Source organism: Salvelinus alpinus, chromosome 6 (assembly GCF_045679555.1).
Source record: "Salvelinus alpinus chromosome 6, SLU_Salpinus.1, whole genome shotgun sequence".
Lineage (NCBI taxonomy): Eukaryota > Metazoa > Chordata > Actinopteri > Salmoniformes > Salmonidae > Salvelinus > Salvelinus alpinus.
In genome coordinates this window covers 26,669,862-26,687,805 of record NC_092091.1, presented here as the reverse complement: position 1 = coordinate 26,687,805, position 17,944 = coordinate 26,669,862, and the positions used below count along the sequence as shown (strand labels likewise).

At 43.9% G+C, this 17,944-nt stretch overlaps 1 protein-coding gene across 1 annotated transcript in view; it reads left to right on the top strand.

Moving 5' to 3' along the window:
- LOC139578464 (voltage-dependent R-type calcium channel subunit alpha-1E-like) overlaps positions 1–17,944 on the top strand; it is a 130,557-nt gene that overhangs the window by 100,872 nt on the left and 11,741 nt on the right. Inside the window, exons 21-33 of the mRNA XM_071406092.1 lie at positions 7,495–8,379; positions 8,600–8,838; positions 9,014–9,125; positions 9,851–9,980; positions 11,358–11,417; positions 11,723–11,829; positions 12,034–12,045; positions 14,247–14,343; positions 15,309–15,469; positions 15,628–15,765; positions 15,902–16,103; positions 16,630–16,794; positions 17,598–17,708. Of these exons, the coding sequence (XP_071262193.1) occupies positions 7,495–8,379; positions 8,600–8,838; positions 9,014–9,125; positions 9,851–9,980; positions 11,358–11,417; positions 11,723–11,829; positions 12,034–12,045; positions 14,247–14,343; positions 15,309–15,469; positions 15,628–15,765; positions 15,902–16,103; positions 16,630–16,794; positions 17,598–17,708 (2,419 nt within the window). The remainder of the gene's footprint in view (positions 1–7,494; positions 8,380–8,599; positions 8,839–9,013; positions 9,126–9,850; positions 9,981–11,357; positions 11,418–11,722; positions 11,830–12,033; positions 12,046–14,246; positions 14,344–15,308; positions 15,470–15,627; positions 15,766–15,901; positions 16,104–16,629; positions 16,795–17,597; positions 17,709–17,944) is intronic.

The following is a 17,944-nucleotide window of genomic DNA, read 5'->3' as shown; positions in this document are numbered from 1 at the left end:
TATGTTACAAGATGGGGACACACTATACTACAAGATGTGGTTACACTACAGTACAAGATGGGGACACACTATGTTACAAGATGGGGACACACTATACTACAAGATGGGGACACACTATGTTACAAGATGGGGACACACTATACTACAAGATGGGGACACACTATACTACAAGATGGGGACACACTATACTACAAGATGGGGACACACTATGTTACAAGATGGGGACACACTATGTTACAAGATGGGGACACACTATGTTACAAGATCGGGACACACTATTTTACAACATGGGACACACTATACTACAAGATGGGGACACACTATACTACAAGAAGGAGACACACTATACTACAAGGTGGGGACACACTGTGTTACAAGATGGGACACACTATACTACAAGATTGAGACACTATGTTACAAGATGGGGACACACTATACTACAAGATGGAGACACACTATGTTACAAGATGGGAACACACTATACTACAAGATGGGACACACTATACTACAAGATGGGGACACACTATACTACAAGATGGGACACACTATACTACAAGATGGAGACACACTATGTTACAAGATGGGAACACACTATACTACAAGATGGGACACACTATACTACAAGATGGGGACACACTATGTTACAAGATGGGGACACACTATGTTACAAGATGGGGACACACTATACTACAAGATGGGACACACTATACTACAAGATGGGGACACACTATACTACAAGATGGGGACACACTATGTTACAAGATGGGAACACACTATACTACAAGATGGGACACACTATACTACAAGATGGGGACACACTATGTTACAAGATGGGAACACACTATACTACAAGATGGGACACACTATACTACAAGATGGGACACACTATACTACAAGATGGGGACACACTATGTTACAAGATGGGGACACACTATGTTACAAGATGGGGACACACTATACTACAAGATGGGACACACTATACTACAAGATGGGGACACACTATACTACAAGATGGGGACACACTATGTTACAAGATGGGAACACACTATACTACAAGATGGGACACACTATACTACAAGATGGGGACACACTATGTTACAAGATGGGAACACACTATACTACAAGATGGGACACACTATACTACAAGATGGGGACACACTATGTTACAAGATGGGGACACACTATGTTACAAGATGGGGACACACTATACTACAAGATGGGACACACTATACTACAAGATGGGGACACACTATGTTACAAGATGGGGACACACTATGTTACAAGATCGGGACACACTATGTTACAAGATGGGGACACACTATACTACAAGATGGGGACACACTATGTTACAAGATGGGGACACACTATACTACAAGATGGGGCACACTATACTACAAGGTGGGGACACACTGTGTTACAAGATGGGACACACTATACTACAAGATTGAGACACTATGTTACAAGATGGGGACACACTATACTACAAGATGGGGCACACTATACTACAAGATGGGGACACACTATGTTACAAGATGGGGACACACTATGTTACAAGATGGGGACACACTATACTACAAGATGGGACACACTATGTTCCAAGATGGGGACACACTATGTTACAAGATGGGGACACACTATACTACAAGATGGGGACACACTATACTACAAGATGGAGACACAATATACTACAAGATGGGGACACACTATGTTACAAGATGGGGACACACTATGTTACAAGATGGGGACACACTATACTACAAGATGGGGACACACTATACTACAAGATGGGGACACACTATGTTACAAGATGGGGACACACTATACTACAAGATGGGGACACACTATACTACAAGATGGGGACACACTATGTTACAAGATGGGGACACACTATACTACAAGATGGGGACACACTATACTACAAGATGGGGACACACTATGTTACAAGATGGGGACACACTATACTACAAGATGGGGACACACTATACTACAAGATGGGGACACACTATGTTACAAGATGGGGACACACTATGTTACAAGATGGGGACACACTATACTACAAGATCGGGGCACACTATACTACAAGATGGGGACACAATATACTACAAGATGGGGACACACTATACTACAAGATGGGGACACACTATGTTACAAGATGGGGACACACTATGTTACAAGATGGGGACACACTATACTAGAAGATGGGGACACACTATACTACAAGATGGGGACACACTATACTACAAGATGGGGACACACTATACTACAAGATGGGGACACACTATACTACAAGATGGAGACACAATATACTAAAAGATGGGAACACACTATACTACAAGAAGGAGACACACTATGTTACAAGATGGGGACACACTATACTACAAGAAGGAGACACACTATGTTACAAGATGGGGACACACTATGTTACAAGATGGGGACACACTATACTACAAGATGGGGACACACTATACTACAAGATGGGGACACACTATACTACAAGATGGGGACACACTATACTACAAGATGGGGACACACTATGTTACAAGATGGGGACACACTATACTACAAGATGGGGACACACTATGTTACAAGATGGGTACACACTATGTTACAAGATTGGGACACACTATGTTACAAGATGGGGACACACTATGTTACAAGATGGGGACACACTATGTTACAAGATGGGGACCCACTGTTACAAGATGGGGACACACTGTTACAAGATGGGGACACACTATGTTACAAGATGGGGACACACTATGTTACAAGATGGGGACACACTATGTTACAAGATGGGGACACACTATGTTACAAGATGGGGACACACTGTTACAAGATGGGGACACACTATGTTACAAGATGGGGACACACTATGTTACAAGATGGGGACACACTATACTACAAGATGGGGACACACTATGTTACAACATGGGGACATACTATGTTACAAGATGGGGACACACTATGTTACAAGATGGGGACACACTATGTTACAAGATGGGGACACACTATACTACAAGATGGGGACACACTATGTTACAAGATCGGGACACACTATGTTACAAGATGGGGACACACTATGTTACAAGATGGGGACACACTATACTACAAGATGGGGACACACTATACTACAAGATGGGGACACACTATACTACAAGATGGGGACACACTATGTTACAAGATGGGGACACACTATGTTACAAGATGGGGACACACTATGTTACAAGATCGGGACACACTATTTTACAACATGGGACACACTATACTACAAGATGGGGACACACTATGTTACAAGATGGGGCACACTATGTTACAAGATGGGGACACACTATTTTACAACATGGGACACACTATGTTACAAGATGGGGACACACTATGTTACAAGATGGGGACACACTATACTACAACATGGGGACACACTATACTACAACATGGGGACACACTATACTACAAGATGGGGACACACTATGTTACAAGATGGGGACACACTATACTACAAGATGGGGACACACTATGTTACAAGATGGGGACACACTATGTTACAAGATGGGGACACACTATGTTACAAGATGGGGACACACTATGTTACAAGATGGGGACACACTATGTTACAAGATGGGGACACACTATGTTACAAGATGGGGACACACTATGTTACAAGATGGGGACACACTATGTTACAAGATGGGGACACACTATGTTACAAGATGGGGACACACTATACTACAACATGGGGACACACTATACTACAAGATGGGGACACACTATGTTACAAGATGGGGACACACTATGTTACAAGATGGGGACACACTATACTACAAGATGGGGACACACTATGTTACAAGATGGGGACACACTATGTTACAAGATGGGGACATACTATGTTACAAGATGGGGACACACTATACTACAAGATGGGGACACACTATGTTACAAGATGGGGACACACTATACTACAAGATGGGGACACACTATGTTACAAGATGGGGACACACTATACTACAAGATGGGGACACACTATACTACAAGATGGGGACACACTATGTTACAAGATGGGGACACACTATGTTACAAGATGGGGACATACTATGTTACAAGATGGGGACACACTATGCTGGCAAGATGGCGCCGACTCACATGGTAGCTCTGCTTCTAGCTCCATAGAGATAAAGTGTGCATGTTGAAAATGAACAGCAAATTGCATGGGCATTCAAACCACATGAGCGGGAAAAGGCATTTTTAAACGTTTCATGGTTAAAAATGTTGGTCTCATGCTGTGCAGCATTTGTTCTCCTTGGCATTACGTTAGTACAGCAGGAGTAGATGTTAGCGGAGCTTTGGTGGATGCTACAAATATAACCAGTTCTATTCATTGATTTATGCAGAATTAACAAAGTAAATATTTGTCTAGATTCATCCAGTTTGAGGCGTAGGGGTGGATCTGTGATTTTTGCAGGGTCCCTTAATATAAACCATCTGACATATTCAGGGTCAGGCACTTGTCGATTCACATTGATGAGATTTAAATACCATAGAGTATCCCGGCGTCTGTGTTTGGAGAAGAGTCTGAACTTTGGTTGCATTGCATCATGTCTGTGTTGTTTGGGGTGAAATGTTGTGACCGTCTATCTTCCTGGGGCTCTTGCACAACTGACTTTCAGAGCATGATGATGATGCTGATGTTGATGAAGTGAAAAGGGTTGTAGCTTGTCTGTGACTTCTGACCTTTGGGGAGCGGAGGGTGCATGTCTCTCTCTGACCAGCATGACCAATGACAATGTGACCCTGGCACAACTTTGGGGACGAGAGCTGCGCGCATAATGCAAACTGACATGTTTGCTTTGCCTAAACAATCTGTCTTTGCTATGTTTGTGCCAATGAAGGCCATTTCTCTGTTTTATTCCTGTGCCATACTGTATTTCTGAATGTCTTTAACTTGTCATACTTCCTGAATATGTTATATGTTGCACCTGTTGATGTTAATGTTGTTCTCATTGTTCTAATACTGCTACCATCCTGTTTGTCATGTTGCGCTTTGCTTTCCTCGAGGCACACGCCAAAACATTTAGGCATCATTCATTTGGATGAATAATTCATAAGGATTTTACTACCTGGTAATACAGAGAATAATGATTTTGTCTATACAGAAATACAGTAGACGTACAGTGGGGAGAACAAGTATTTGATACACTGCCGATTTTGAAGGTTTTCCTACTTACAAAGCATGTAGAGGTCTGTAATTTTTATCATAGGTACACTTCAACTGTGAGAGACGGAATCTAAAACAAAAATCCAGAAAATCACATTGTATGAATTTTAAGTAATTAAATTGCATTTTATTGCGTGACATAAGTATTTGATCACCTACCAACCAGTAAGAATTCCGGCTCTCACAGACCTGTTAGTTTTTCTTTTAGAAGCCCTCCTGTTCTCCACTCATTACCTGTATTAACTGCACCTGTTTGAACTTGTTACCTGTATAAAAGACACCTGTACACACACTCAATCAAACAGACTCCAATCTCTCCACAATGGCCAAGACCAGAGAGCTGTGTAAGGACATCAGGGATAAAATTGTAGACCTGCACAAGGCTGGGATGGGCTACAGGACAATAGGCAAGCAGCTTGGTGAGAAGGCAACAACTGTTGGCGCAATTATTAGAAAATGGAAGATGTTCAAGATGACGGTCAATCACCCTCGGTCTGGGGCTCCATGCAAGATCTCACCTCGTGGGGCATCAATGATCATAAGGAAGGTGAGGGATCAGCCCAGAACTACACGGCAGGACCTGGTCAATGACCTGAAGAGAGCTGGGACCACAGTCTCAAAGAAAACCATTAGTAACACACTACGCTGTCATGGATTGAAATCCTGCAGCGCACGCAAGGTCCCCCTGCTCAAGCCAGCGCATGTCCAGGCCCGTCTGAAGTTTGCCAATGACCATCTGGATGATCCAGAGGAGGAATGGGAGAAGGTCATGTGGTCTGATGAGACAAAAATAGAGCTTTTTGGTCTAAACTCCACTCGCCGTGTTTGGAGGAAGAAGAAGGTTGAGTACAACCCCAAGAACACCCTCCCAACCGTGAAGCATGGAGGTGGAAACATAATTCTTTGGGGATGCTTTTCTGCAAAGGGGACAGGACGACTGCACCGTATTGAGGGGAGGATGGATGGGGCCATGTATCGCGAGATCTTGGCCAAAAACCTCCTTCCCTCAGTAAGAGCATTGAAGATGGGTCGTGGCTGGATCTTCCAGCATGACAACGACCCGAAACACACAGCCAGGGCAACTAAGGAGTGGCTCCGTAAGAAGCATCTCAAGGTCCTGGAGTGGCCTAGCCAGTCTCCAGACCTGAACCCAATAGAAAATCTTTGGAGGGAGCTGAACGTCCGTATTGCCCACCGACAGCCCCGAAACCTGAAGGATCTGGAGAAGGTATGTATGGAGGAGTGGGCCAAAATCCCTGCTGCAGTGTGTGCAAACCTGGTCAATAACTACAGTAAACGTATGATCTTTGTAATTGCAAACAAAGGTTTCTGTACCAAATATTAAGTTCTGCTTTTCTGATGTATCAAATACTTATGTCACGCAATAAAATGCAATTTAATTACTTAAAAATCATACAATGTGATTTTCTGGATTTTTGTTTTAGATTCCGTCTCTCACAGTTGAAGTGTACCTATGATAAAAATTACAGACCTCTACATGCTTTGTAAGTAGGAAAACCTTCAAAATCGGCAGTGTATCAAATACTTGTTCTCCCCACTGTATATACTGATACTGGTCCACTCAAATTGACAATGGCCTCTGTAGAGTCTTGCGTTTTGGACTGTGTCTCAGGCTCTGTTTTGTCTCTGCTCACAAAAGCACTAATGTCTTGTTTTCAACCAATCGCTTATTGATAACACGGACCACACAAGAGTACAAGTACGAGTAAGTATTAACACTGTCTGTTCATTTCAATTTCAAAACAAACTGCCTGATTTTCTTAACTGGGTAAATGTTCTATTCTCATTTTATTACATTCCTTGTTTTACTTCCAGAATCTTACAGTATTTGGCTCTGCATTTTATATCAGTCCCACATCTCCCACTTTCATTATACTGTAGTTATTATAACTTCCTAGTTACATTTTGCTTAATTTACCACATAACATCTTCATTGATCCAGTAAATTGTTTTCCCTTATAAATGCTTAATAAGAATTCTGGATCTTATTTACCAAGCTTTGAAAATCAGACTTGCCTTTTCTCGAATGTGTTCCAACTGCTCACTGGTTTTGTACTAATGTTTTATTTATAAGTGTATGTTTCACAAACATTTGTATACAACCAAGTATAAGAAATTCAAAAGCAATTCTTACACATTTTGGAATTGGTTTCAAATGAAGAATAGCACTTACAGCATTCAGTGTATATCACTGCTATAGACAAGTACTGTGTTGCTATCTCCCTTACTGCTCATCCTGACAGTGTTGTTGTCCTCTCTCCCAGCAGGAGGAGGAGACCCTACCTGTATAGGAAAAGAGCGATACACAGGAGCCGGCCTGCCTACTCTCTGGAGGAGGCTGAGAGCCTCGCCGAGGGGCCCCCATGCCCGCCACTGAATTCCTCTAACTCTTTCATGTCCAGGAGGGAGAGGAGTAGACGGATGACCATGTCTGTGTGGGAGCAGAGAACCAGCCAACTGCGCAGGCACCGGCAGATGTCCAGCCGAGAGATCCTCTTCAGCAACCCCAGTGAGGAGCAGGAAGCGCCCCCTGGCTGTCCACACCACCTCAAAGCAACAGGCACACCCACAGGCAGCCTGAAGCTGGCTGATCCCACAGCTGACCCTAAGGCCTTCACAGCTAAGCCCCCAAAGCCCATGGAGATGCCCCTAGAGGAACCAGCCCTGTCCATGGGTGTCCCTGAGCTCCACTTATCCAGCCCTTTACCAGAGCCACCCGATCCCACTGACACGCCCCTGCCTGACCCCCCCACGTCCACAGCTGTGTTCATACCGGAGCCTACAGAATCTGAGCCATGCCCAGAGGGCAAGCGTGGCATCCTCAACCACTGCCACCAAGGCCTCAATGGCCGCAGGAGCCCCTGGTTGAATGGGGAGAGAAGGCAGAGAGCGGTGCGTAAGTTCCGCCCTCCTGCTGGTGACACCCTGACCACTGACATGGAAGGCATGAGGCTCAGGAGGCCACAGGGCACAGGGCACTGTGAGGCCCAGGCTGGGGCCAGAGGCCTGGACTCACCTCAGGCGGAGGGCAGCAGTCGCTCTGTCAGCATGGAGAGGAAGACCCCAGAGGACCCAGTGGAGGAGGTGAGGAAAGACGGTAACGAGGGAGAAACCAGGCAGCCTTCCGAGACCAGGGAGGCTGAACACAGGTGAGGAAGAGCTCACACTGATGTACAGCTAGTTCTATTAATTCAATACATAGTAGACTGTTTGTATAGTATTCTGTAGACTTTGTTTGTAAAGTGTTAATAGTCAGTATTCTCCTATTTTCAATGTATCAGACTTCAGGGTGCCCTAAATACAACAAATCCCTAGTGAATCCAGACTCAGAGTCTGGATGTTGTTCCTTGTCCCTCTGCTCCTCCACAGACAGAGGGAACATGATCAGACTGGGGGTCCTGAGCTGCAGAACAGGGAGGAGGGTCTACTGTCAGATCCACCCACCCTGCAGCCATCTCAGGCTCCAGTACTGGCGCTACCAGAGGGCCCCACAGGAGACAGTGAGACCGATAGCAACGCCACCACTCTGAACCAGTCCCCTCTGAGCTCCAGTGTTGTCATCGAGGTGACCGATGTCCAGTTGTCACTAGAGCTCACCCCCATCACAGGTAACACCATCAAGGGTGTCCTTATTTTACATTCAATGTACTCTAATCACATTCAAAATAGTTCTGCTGAGAGGTGTATGAAAGCCTTTATCTCATGCGGGGTTGGAGATACCCCTGATATCACAGCATGGTACCACAATCAGAGTAGCACACCCACATTATCCACCTCTTCCAGGCAACAGTAAAGACGTGGAGGCATCCAAGCCTGAGAAGGACGAGGAAGAGGTGGCCAGCCCAGTCAATACTGTCACACCTGACAGTATGTTCATCTTCAAACCTGACAACCTGTAAGTCTCCCTCTGCTCCTCTCTGCTCTTCCTATTACATCATCCTAACGCCATCCTCCCTACCATCATTCTAACACCCTCATCCTTACCGTCATCCTAACAACATCATCCCTACCCTTATCCTAACACCCTCATCCCTACTGTCATCCGAACACCATCATCCCTACCGTCATCCTAACACCGTCATCCCTACCGTCATCCTAACACCCTCATCCCTACCGTCATCCTAACACCATCATCCTAACACCATCATCCCTACCGTCATCCTAACACCCTCATCCCTACCATCATCCTAATACCATCATCCCTACCATCATCCTAACACCATCATCCCTATGTCATTCTAACACCCTCATCCCTACCGTCATCCTAACACCATCATCCCTGCCCTTATCCTAACACCATCATCCCTGCCCTTATCCTAACACCATCATCCCTCCCATCATCCTAACACCATCATCCTAACACCATCATCCCTACCAGCATCTTAAAACCATCATCTTAAAACCAACATCCTCACCATCCTCTTTAAACCATCATCCTCACCATCATCCTCTTAAAACTATCATCCTCACCATCATCACCATCATCTTAAAACCCTCATCCTCACCATCAAACACAGGCATGATAGAGGTATAGAAACAAAACACCCTTTTCAGTCCTGCTCTGACAGCTGTCTCTCTGTTTCTCAGTCAGAGTGGTTGTATCCTCTGTTCCATCTCTAGGATCCGCCGGGCCTGTCACTATGTCGTGAACCTGCGTTACTTTGAGATGTGCATCCTGCTGGTGATCGCTGCCAGCAGTATCGCCCTCGCTGCAGAGGACCCCGTTTCAGCCACCTCCGACTGGAACAAAGTAAGAGCCAGTCTGGTCACTGGGCTTTACATGGACTCAACAGATGGCTGTTTTCCTCTCTGACCTTGAGCCTCATTGTTCGAACAGTCCTTCTCCACAATGGTGGCTAGGCTATTGTCTTTGACGTGTGATTGCTTTTGTTTGGCTTTGTTTTCCTGTGCTGTACTATCTTCTCACAGCATACCGTGAGTGCAAGCACACACTCGTGACGGGGATTGTGTCTGCGTCTGTGCTTGACGCTGTCTCTGACGAGTATCGCTGATCTCACAGGGGGACAGCAATATTAGAGTTGTCACTCTCTGCTCACACTGAGGAGCCAGATAGAGGAGAGGAGGGTGTTGGGGGGTATAGAATCATCACATCACACTCCCTACTCCCACCTCTGGTTTAGGCTCTTCATACGACTACAAATCGGACAGATAGCACAAACAGTGTCAATCTAGTACAATCTGGAATTCTGCAGCATTCCTATTGTCGATGCCATTGTTTTGTACTTCGTTACAGACGTTCCTTGATGTAAAAAAACAAATCATTGGGAATGTGTGCCTGGGGTCTCTTATCAGGCCGTGTCCTAGCTGAGCAGCTGGAAGACTGAAAGAAAGCATTACGTTAATTGCTTTGTGAAGGTCTCCCATGGTGACTTGATGGGGTGGGGCTTCTCTGGATGTTGCTGATTGATGCAAATCGAGTTGGGAATGCAATGAGCCTGGTGACACGCTAAGAAGCTAATCAAAGCACATATCCATCAGCGGAGAAGGGCTCCACTTGAAAGCATCATCTTCCAAAGTCTGAAATGGAAATAGAATTCCCTCCGGTTCAACTTAATCAGTGTGACCATTAAAGAGAGAAGTTGGTTTCCTAAAAGGGAAATATGTCCCCAGTTCAGCGGTGAAGAACAGATGCAACACATTAAACAGAAGCTCTCAGTCTCTCTCTGATCTGTCTCGCTCTGATCTGTCTCTCTCTGATCTGTCTCGCTCTGATCTGTCTCTCTCTGATCAGTCTCTCTCTGATCAGTCTCTCTTTGATCTGTCTCTCTTTGATCTGTCTCTCTTTGATATATCTCTCTCTGATCTGTCTCTCTCTGATCAGTCTCTCTCTGATCAGTCTCTCTCTGATCTGTCTCGCTCTGATCTGTCTCGCTCTGATCAGTCTCTCTCTGATCAGTCTCTCTGATCAGTCTCTCTTTGATCTGTCTCTCTCTGATCAGTCTCTCTCTGATCAGTCTCTCTCTGATCAGTCTCTCTCTGATCTGTCTCTCTCTGATCTCCTCTAATGTATGAGCTGATGGCAAGGAATGAAATGTTCTTCCTCATCCCCTGGAGTCCAGTTTTGTAATGGATGTGTTCATATATTTGTCTACTTTTTACCCCACAGGTTTTGCGTTACTTTGACTACGTGTTCACAGGTGTCTTTACCTTTGAAATGATAATAAAGGTGAGTTATAGAACAAGTTTATAGAACAAAAATACAGTGTTCTTTATTCAATCAGCAAGGATCCTGCATTAAAACATTACCAAACGATGTCATATTGACATGCCATAGGTCATACCATACTGTAGCAGAATCAGTTGGATTGGACAGAAGGTACATGAACATGTTTGGCATAAACTGTTAGTCCCAAGAAAATGTCATGTCAGATAGACAGAATGTATTGTATTTAGCTAATTAACAGTGAGGCAAATGCAAATATTTAGCACAGTTCTGTTTTCAAATCATTTAACAAGATTTATTTTTGACAGATGATAGACCAGGGCTTGATTCTCCATGACGGCTCCTATTTCCGGGACCTGTGGAACATTCTAGACTTTATCGTGGTGGTCGGAGCTCTGGTGGCCTTCGCCCTCACGTGAGTCAAGTGACCTTGCATAGGTTATAACTTCCTGTGTTGTGTACATTACCAGTGTATACTGCCAGTGTAGTATAGCACTGTGTTTCACTCCGTTTTGTGATATACATGTTTTTTCTATCCTGAGATATACATGTTCAGCATCCGCGTTTTTCTCTCTGTCGTCCTCTGCTCCTGTGGATTGTGTTGCTGTGGGACTGCCAGGAATGTGCTGGGGTAAACACTTTCTTCCCTTCCCTTCCCTTCTTTCTGCTCTCTTCAACAGGATCCTATGTGTCCTCTATAGTTCATTACATAGAGTGCCTTCACAAAGTATTCATGGGGCGGCAGGTAGCCTAGTGGTTAGAGCGTTGGGCCAGTAACTGAACGGTTGCTAGATCGAATTCCCGAGCTGACAAGGTAAAAATATGTCATTCTGCCCCTGAATAAGGCAGTTAACCCACTGTTCCTCGGCCGTCATTGTAAATAAGAATTTGTTCTTAACTGACTTGCCTAGTTAAATAAAGGTTAAATATATTTTTTTTTTAAATATCCATTGACAACATTTTTCTCACCCACAATAACCCATAAGATATTTAGCAAATTGATTGAAAATGAAATACAAAAATATCAAATTACATAAGTATTCACACCCCTTTTCTAGGACACTACAAACTGAGCTCAGATGCATCCAATTTCCTTTGATCATCCTTTAGATGCCACTACAACTTTAGTGGAATCCACCTGTGGCCAAATCAATTGTTTGGACATGATTTAGAAAAAAACACACCTGCTCTTTCCATGACATGACTGACCAGGTGAAAGCTATTGATATCACTTGTTAAATCCACTAAATCCATACAGCCAAAGCAATGCTTGTTAAATCCACAATCAGTTTAGCTGGGGGATGAGACAGGTTAAATAATGTTTTTTAAGCCTTGAGACAATTGAGACAGATTGTGTATGTGTACCATTCAGAGGGAGAATGGGCAAGACAAAAGATTTAAGTGCCTTTGAATGGGTTATGGTAGTAGGTGATAGGCACACTGGTTTGAGGGTGTCAAGAACTGCAATGCTGCTGGTTTTTCACGCTCAACAGTTTCCTGTGTGCATCAAGAATGGTCCACCACCCAAAGGACATCCAGCCAACTTGACACAACTGTGGGAAGCATTGGAGTCAACATGGCCTAACATCCCTGTGGAATGATTTTGATAGTCCATGCCCTGATGAATTAAGGCTGTTCTGAGGGCAAAAGAGTGTGCAACTTAATATTAGTAAGGTGTTCCTAATGTTTTGTACACTCAGTGTAAGGTCCCACAGTTGACAGTGTATGTCAGAGCAGAAACTATACCATGAAGTCCAAGGAACTGTCCGTAGATCTCTGAGATAGAATTGTGATGAGGCATAAATCTGGGGAAGGGTTTAAAAAAATCTAAAGTGTTGAAAGTTTCCATGAGCACAGTGGTCTCCATCATTGGGAAATGAAAAAAATATGGAGCTACCCAGACTCTGCCGAGAGCTGGCCGTCAGACCAAATTGAGCAACCGGGAAAAAATGTAACTATTCGGCCTGAATGCAAAGCGCATTCAGGCCAAATAGTCGGAGAAAACCAGGCACAGCTCATCACCTGTCTAACACCATCCCTACCGTGAAGCATGGTGGTGTCAGCATCATGCTTTTCAGCAGCAGGAACTGGGAGACTGGCCAGGATAGAGGGAACAATGACTGGAGCCAAATACAGACAAATCGTTGATGAGAACCTGCTTTAGAGTGCAAATGACCTTAAAACCTCTACAGGATCGGTGTCCCCCCGCTGGACGGTTGAGCTAACGTGCGCTAATGTGATTTAGTAGCTATTACAGTGAAGTATTCACACCCCTGAGTCAATACTTTGTAGAAGCATCTTTAGCGGCGATTATAGCATTGAGTCATCTTGGGTATGTCTATCAGCTTTGCACATGGATTTTTTCCCATTCTTCCTTGCAGATTTTCTCAAGCTCTGGTAAATTAGATTTGGCTGGGCCATTCAATGACTTTCACGTTCTTGTTCTGGAGCCATTCCAGCATTGCTTTGGCTGTATGCTTGGGGTCATTGTCCTGTTGGAATGTAAATCTTCGCCCCAGTTTAAGTAAATTAAATATTTCTGTGTTTCATTTTCAATAAATTAGTAAACATTTCTAAAAACATGTTTTCACTTGGTCATTATGAGGTATTTTGTGTAGATGGGTGAGAAAAATACATTTTGAATTTAGGCTGTAACAAAACAACATGTGTAATAAGTCAAGGGGTCTGAATACTTTATGAAGGCACTGTACATGTATCTTTCTAATCAGAAATGTAAAGCACAGTAATACCTCTCCTGTAATAAGTAACATGGTTAGCTCAGTGTTAAAGTGAGTTCAACAGGTTCTTCATTCTACGTGTGTCTACTTGTAGAAATAATAAAGGACGGGACATCAAAACCATCAAGTCTCTTCGGGTGCTGCGCGTCCTGAGGCCCCTGAAGACCATCAAGAGACTACCGAAACTCAAGGTAACCCATTTCTCAGATATTACTTCCCATGTTAACCGTACCTCCTCCAGTCAACAGTCTGAGGGATAGACTACATACGAGATATATCAAGGTGTTCAAAGGTGAGGTAATGTGTATGTGTGGTATGATGGTATCAGGTGAGGGCAGAAGCCACTGTTAAACAGGTGGAGATGACTTTACATCCATTTAGTCACACCTGTTTCCACAAGAGGGTTTCCATGAAGCAGAGAATCAGTCAGAGAGAAGATTAGGTGATAAACCTGAGCGTTTGATCATGAAAACATTTAGTCACAAATTGATTTCCCAAACCTCACACATCCAATTTCTGCTGTGGGGAAGAGTGTCTCTGTCAAACCTGGAGGAAATGAGTCAGACTGATAACTGTGTGAGTGTACCAGGACGGTAGTCAGTCAGGTGCTACCAGAAAAACTGCAATCAATAGACTTGATTATCCTGGGACTGTAAAGTGAAATAAAGATTTACAGAATAATACAATCCTCTTCCAGTCAGTCATGTCGCAACAACAGTTTGGGATCATTTTGGACAATTGTATGCTATTTATACCACTTGAGTTAGAAGTCACCCTCAACAAATCAGACACTATAGATATAAGATCTTAATTTGAGACAGTTTGCTACAGCAGAAAAATAATCCTGCAGCAACAGGAAATGTTAATTATTATGTGGATTACAATGAATTACATTTTTTGTAGTGGTTGCTAAATTCTTCGTTAGAGAAAATAAAGTCTGAAATTTCAAAGTGGAAATTACAAACTTCAGAAGCCTTTTCAAATCACAAATAAACTACACGTTTTAAATGTCCTCCTTCAACAGGGTGATCAAATTAAGGTCCTACATCTGTGACTGGACGAAAGCTAAACCCCTACAGTTTTAGCATATCAGTCACTGTTTGACTTTTTTTTTTTAATTGCCCTCCCTCATCCTTCATCCTCTGTCTGTGTGTAGGCAGTGTTTGACTGTGTGGTGACCTCTCTGAAGAACGTCTTCAACATCCTCATCGTCTACAAGCTCTTCATGTTCATTTTCGCTGTCATCGCTGTGCAGCTGTTCAAGGGGAAGTTCTTCTACTGCACTGACGGATCCAAAGACACAGAGAAGGACTGCCAGTAGGTGTCTGCTGAGCTGCCTGCATAGGGCCTTACAGAACACTAACATAGTTGAAGTGGATGGAGACCTATTGGAGACCTACAGTATTGTCATGTTTTCTAGTTTCTTTGTCCACTGAATGTCCATTGTACACTGTGTGTCTGTCTCATCCTATCAGAGGCTTCTACATCAACTATGAGAAAGACAAGCAGGACGTGAAGAGGAGGGAGTGGAGGAGACATGACTTTCACTATGACAATATAGTCTGGGCCCTACTCACTCTGTTCACCGTCTCCACTGGGGAAGGCTGGCCACAGTAAGTCTCACTCTCCATACACACTACTCACTATGTCACAACTGTACATAGGCTAGACTGAAATATACTTCAGAATGTCAGTGTGGGTGTCCAGTGCTGAGCACAGTGTGATCTGCGTGTCTGTGTGTCTGTCCAGGGTCCTGCAGCACTCTGTGGACGTGACAGAGGAGGACAGAGGACCCAGCCAGGGCAACAGGATGGAGATGTCCATCTTCTATGTCATCTACTTTGTGGTCTTCCCCTTCTTCTTCGTCAACATATTTGTGGCTCTCATCATCATCACCTTCCAGGAGCAGGGAGACAAGATGATGGAGGAGTGCAGCTTGGAGAAGAATGAGGTGATGGAGTCACATACACATACACACACACAGACACACACACACACACACACACACATTACACAGAATCCTCAACCAAACGAAATGTAACAGACATTCAATTTGAAATGTAGAATTTCCAGTGATACCATTACAACACACCAGCTCAGTGTAAGTGTTAGTGATATGGTTTGTTGGTAGAATGTAGCAAACACATCAAAATGACACCGTCTGTTCTTTTAGACATAACTTGCTCGGTCTTGACAGGTGATTACGTAGAGGAGCACACTGGCTCATGGAGAACACTAGGTAAATATACAGGAATAGTGAGAGTTCCCCTCCAGACACAAAGTCTCTCCCACCAGGTATCCCTCAGCCAACACTGACCAGAATGTTCCCAGCAGTCCACATAGCAATGTGTCTACTTCAAGGATAAAATATAAGGACTTTCCCAGAGCTAGCTGCTACATACTGTACTTAATCCCAGGCTATTTCCTGCACAACAAACTGTTCTTCAACTTTCTTTCTTGTGTGTTTTCCCTTACAGAGGGCTTGCATTGACTTTGCCATAAGTGCCAAACCCCTGACCCGCTACATGCCTCAGAACAGACAGACGTTCCAGTACCGCCTCTGGCACTTTGTGGTCTCCCCCTCCTTTGAGTACACTGTGCTGGCCATGATTGCACTCAACACCATTGTCCTGATGATGAAGGTGTGGATAATGATTGTATACAAACAGTACATTCATTTACACCTTGTTCATTATCTCTAATGTACAACCTGACCCATATGCTGAACTAATCTCATTTATAAAGCTTAATAGCAGTCCCTGTGGTGCAGAATGTATTATGGAGCCTGTTGCTGTACCTCAGGGGTGTCAAACATCTGGCCTGCAAGGGGGGAGACTATATTTAGCAAATTATCTAGAGAACTAGCTTTTGCAGATTTTGACGCCAAGGAAATATAACCAATTTTCAGTGCGCCCCTCCGGGCCTCGTTGAAGACCGAATTTGGCCCTCGTGGCAAAATTAATTTGACACCTCTGCTGTAGCTGATTGGGTTGTATGATGCATGTCCCTCTACCCTGTGCTGGGCTCTAGCTAACGGTCTGGGTTTTTTCCATCCCGTGAGCATTTAATTTATTCAGAGAAAAAGCCTTCGGTCAGACAGAGGGAGAGAGCCATCAGACAGAGCAGAGGATGACTCAGCCTTTATTAAATATTGATCTATATCCACCTGCTAGTATTTAACATGTCCTCATTAACTCTGCCTGTACAACTCTGATTAATTACCCCTTTTAGCCTCAACTCTGCTCAATGTTTCGCTATTTACGTATCAGAGGGAATCTGCCATTAACCTGTGGCTATAGTTCTATAGTTGTATGGTGGTTGAGCAAGATGGTGTGTGTTTGGGTTCATTGTGTCATTTGGGGTTATCTGTGCATCCCAGTAATTTGGAGTAATTCCAATTGTGTTTAATGGTGTCTCTCTCTTTCGCTCTCCTATGTGGTGGTAGTATTACTCAGCCCCACCAGTGTACGAGGCTATGCTGAAACACCTGAACACAGCCTTCACTGTGCTCTTCTCTGTGGAGTGTGTCCTCAAGATCATGGCCTTTGGCTTTCTGGTGAGGAAACAGTATAAACTTACAGATGTAGGATCTTAATTTGAAAAGTCTCTTGCTGAGACTTTTCCTGCATGGCAGGAAATGCAAACTTGTAGTGTATTTCAGTTTTAAAAAGGCTTCTAAAGTTTGTAATTTCAGACTTGATTTTCCCTAACGAAAAATGTATCAACCCCTACAAAAATGCCCATTAAATATAATCCACATAATAATTCACATTTCCTGTTCCTATTTTCCTC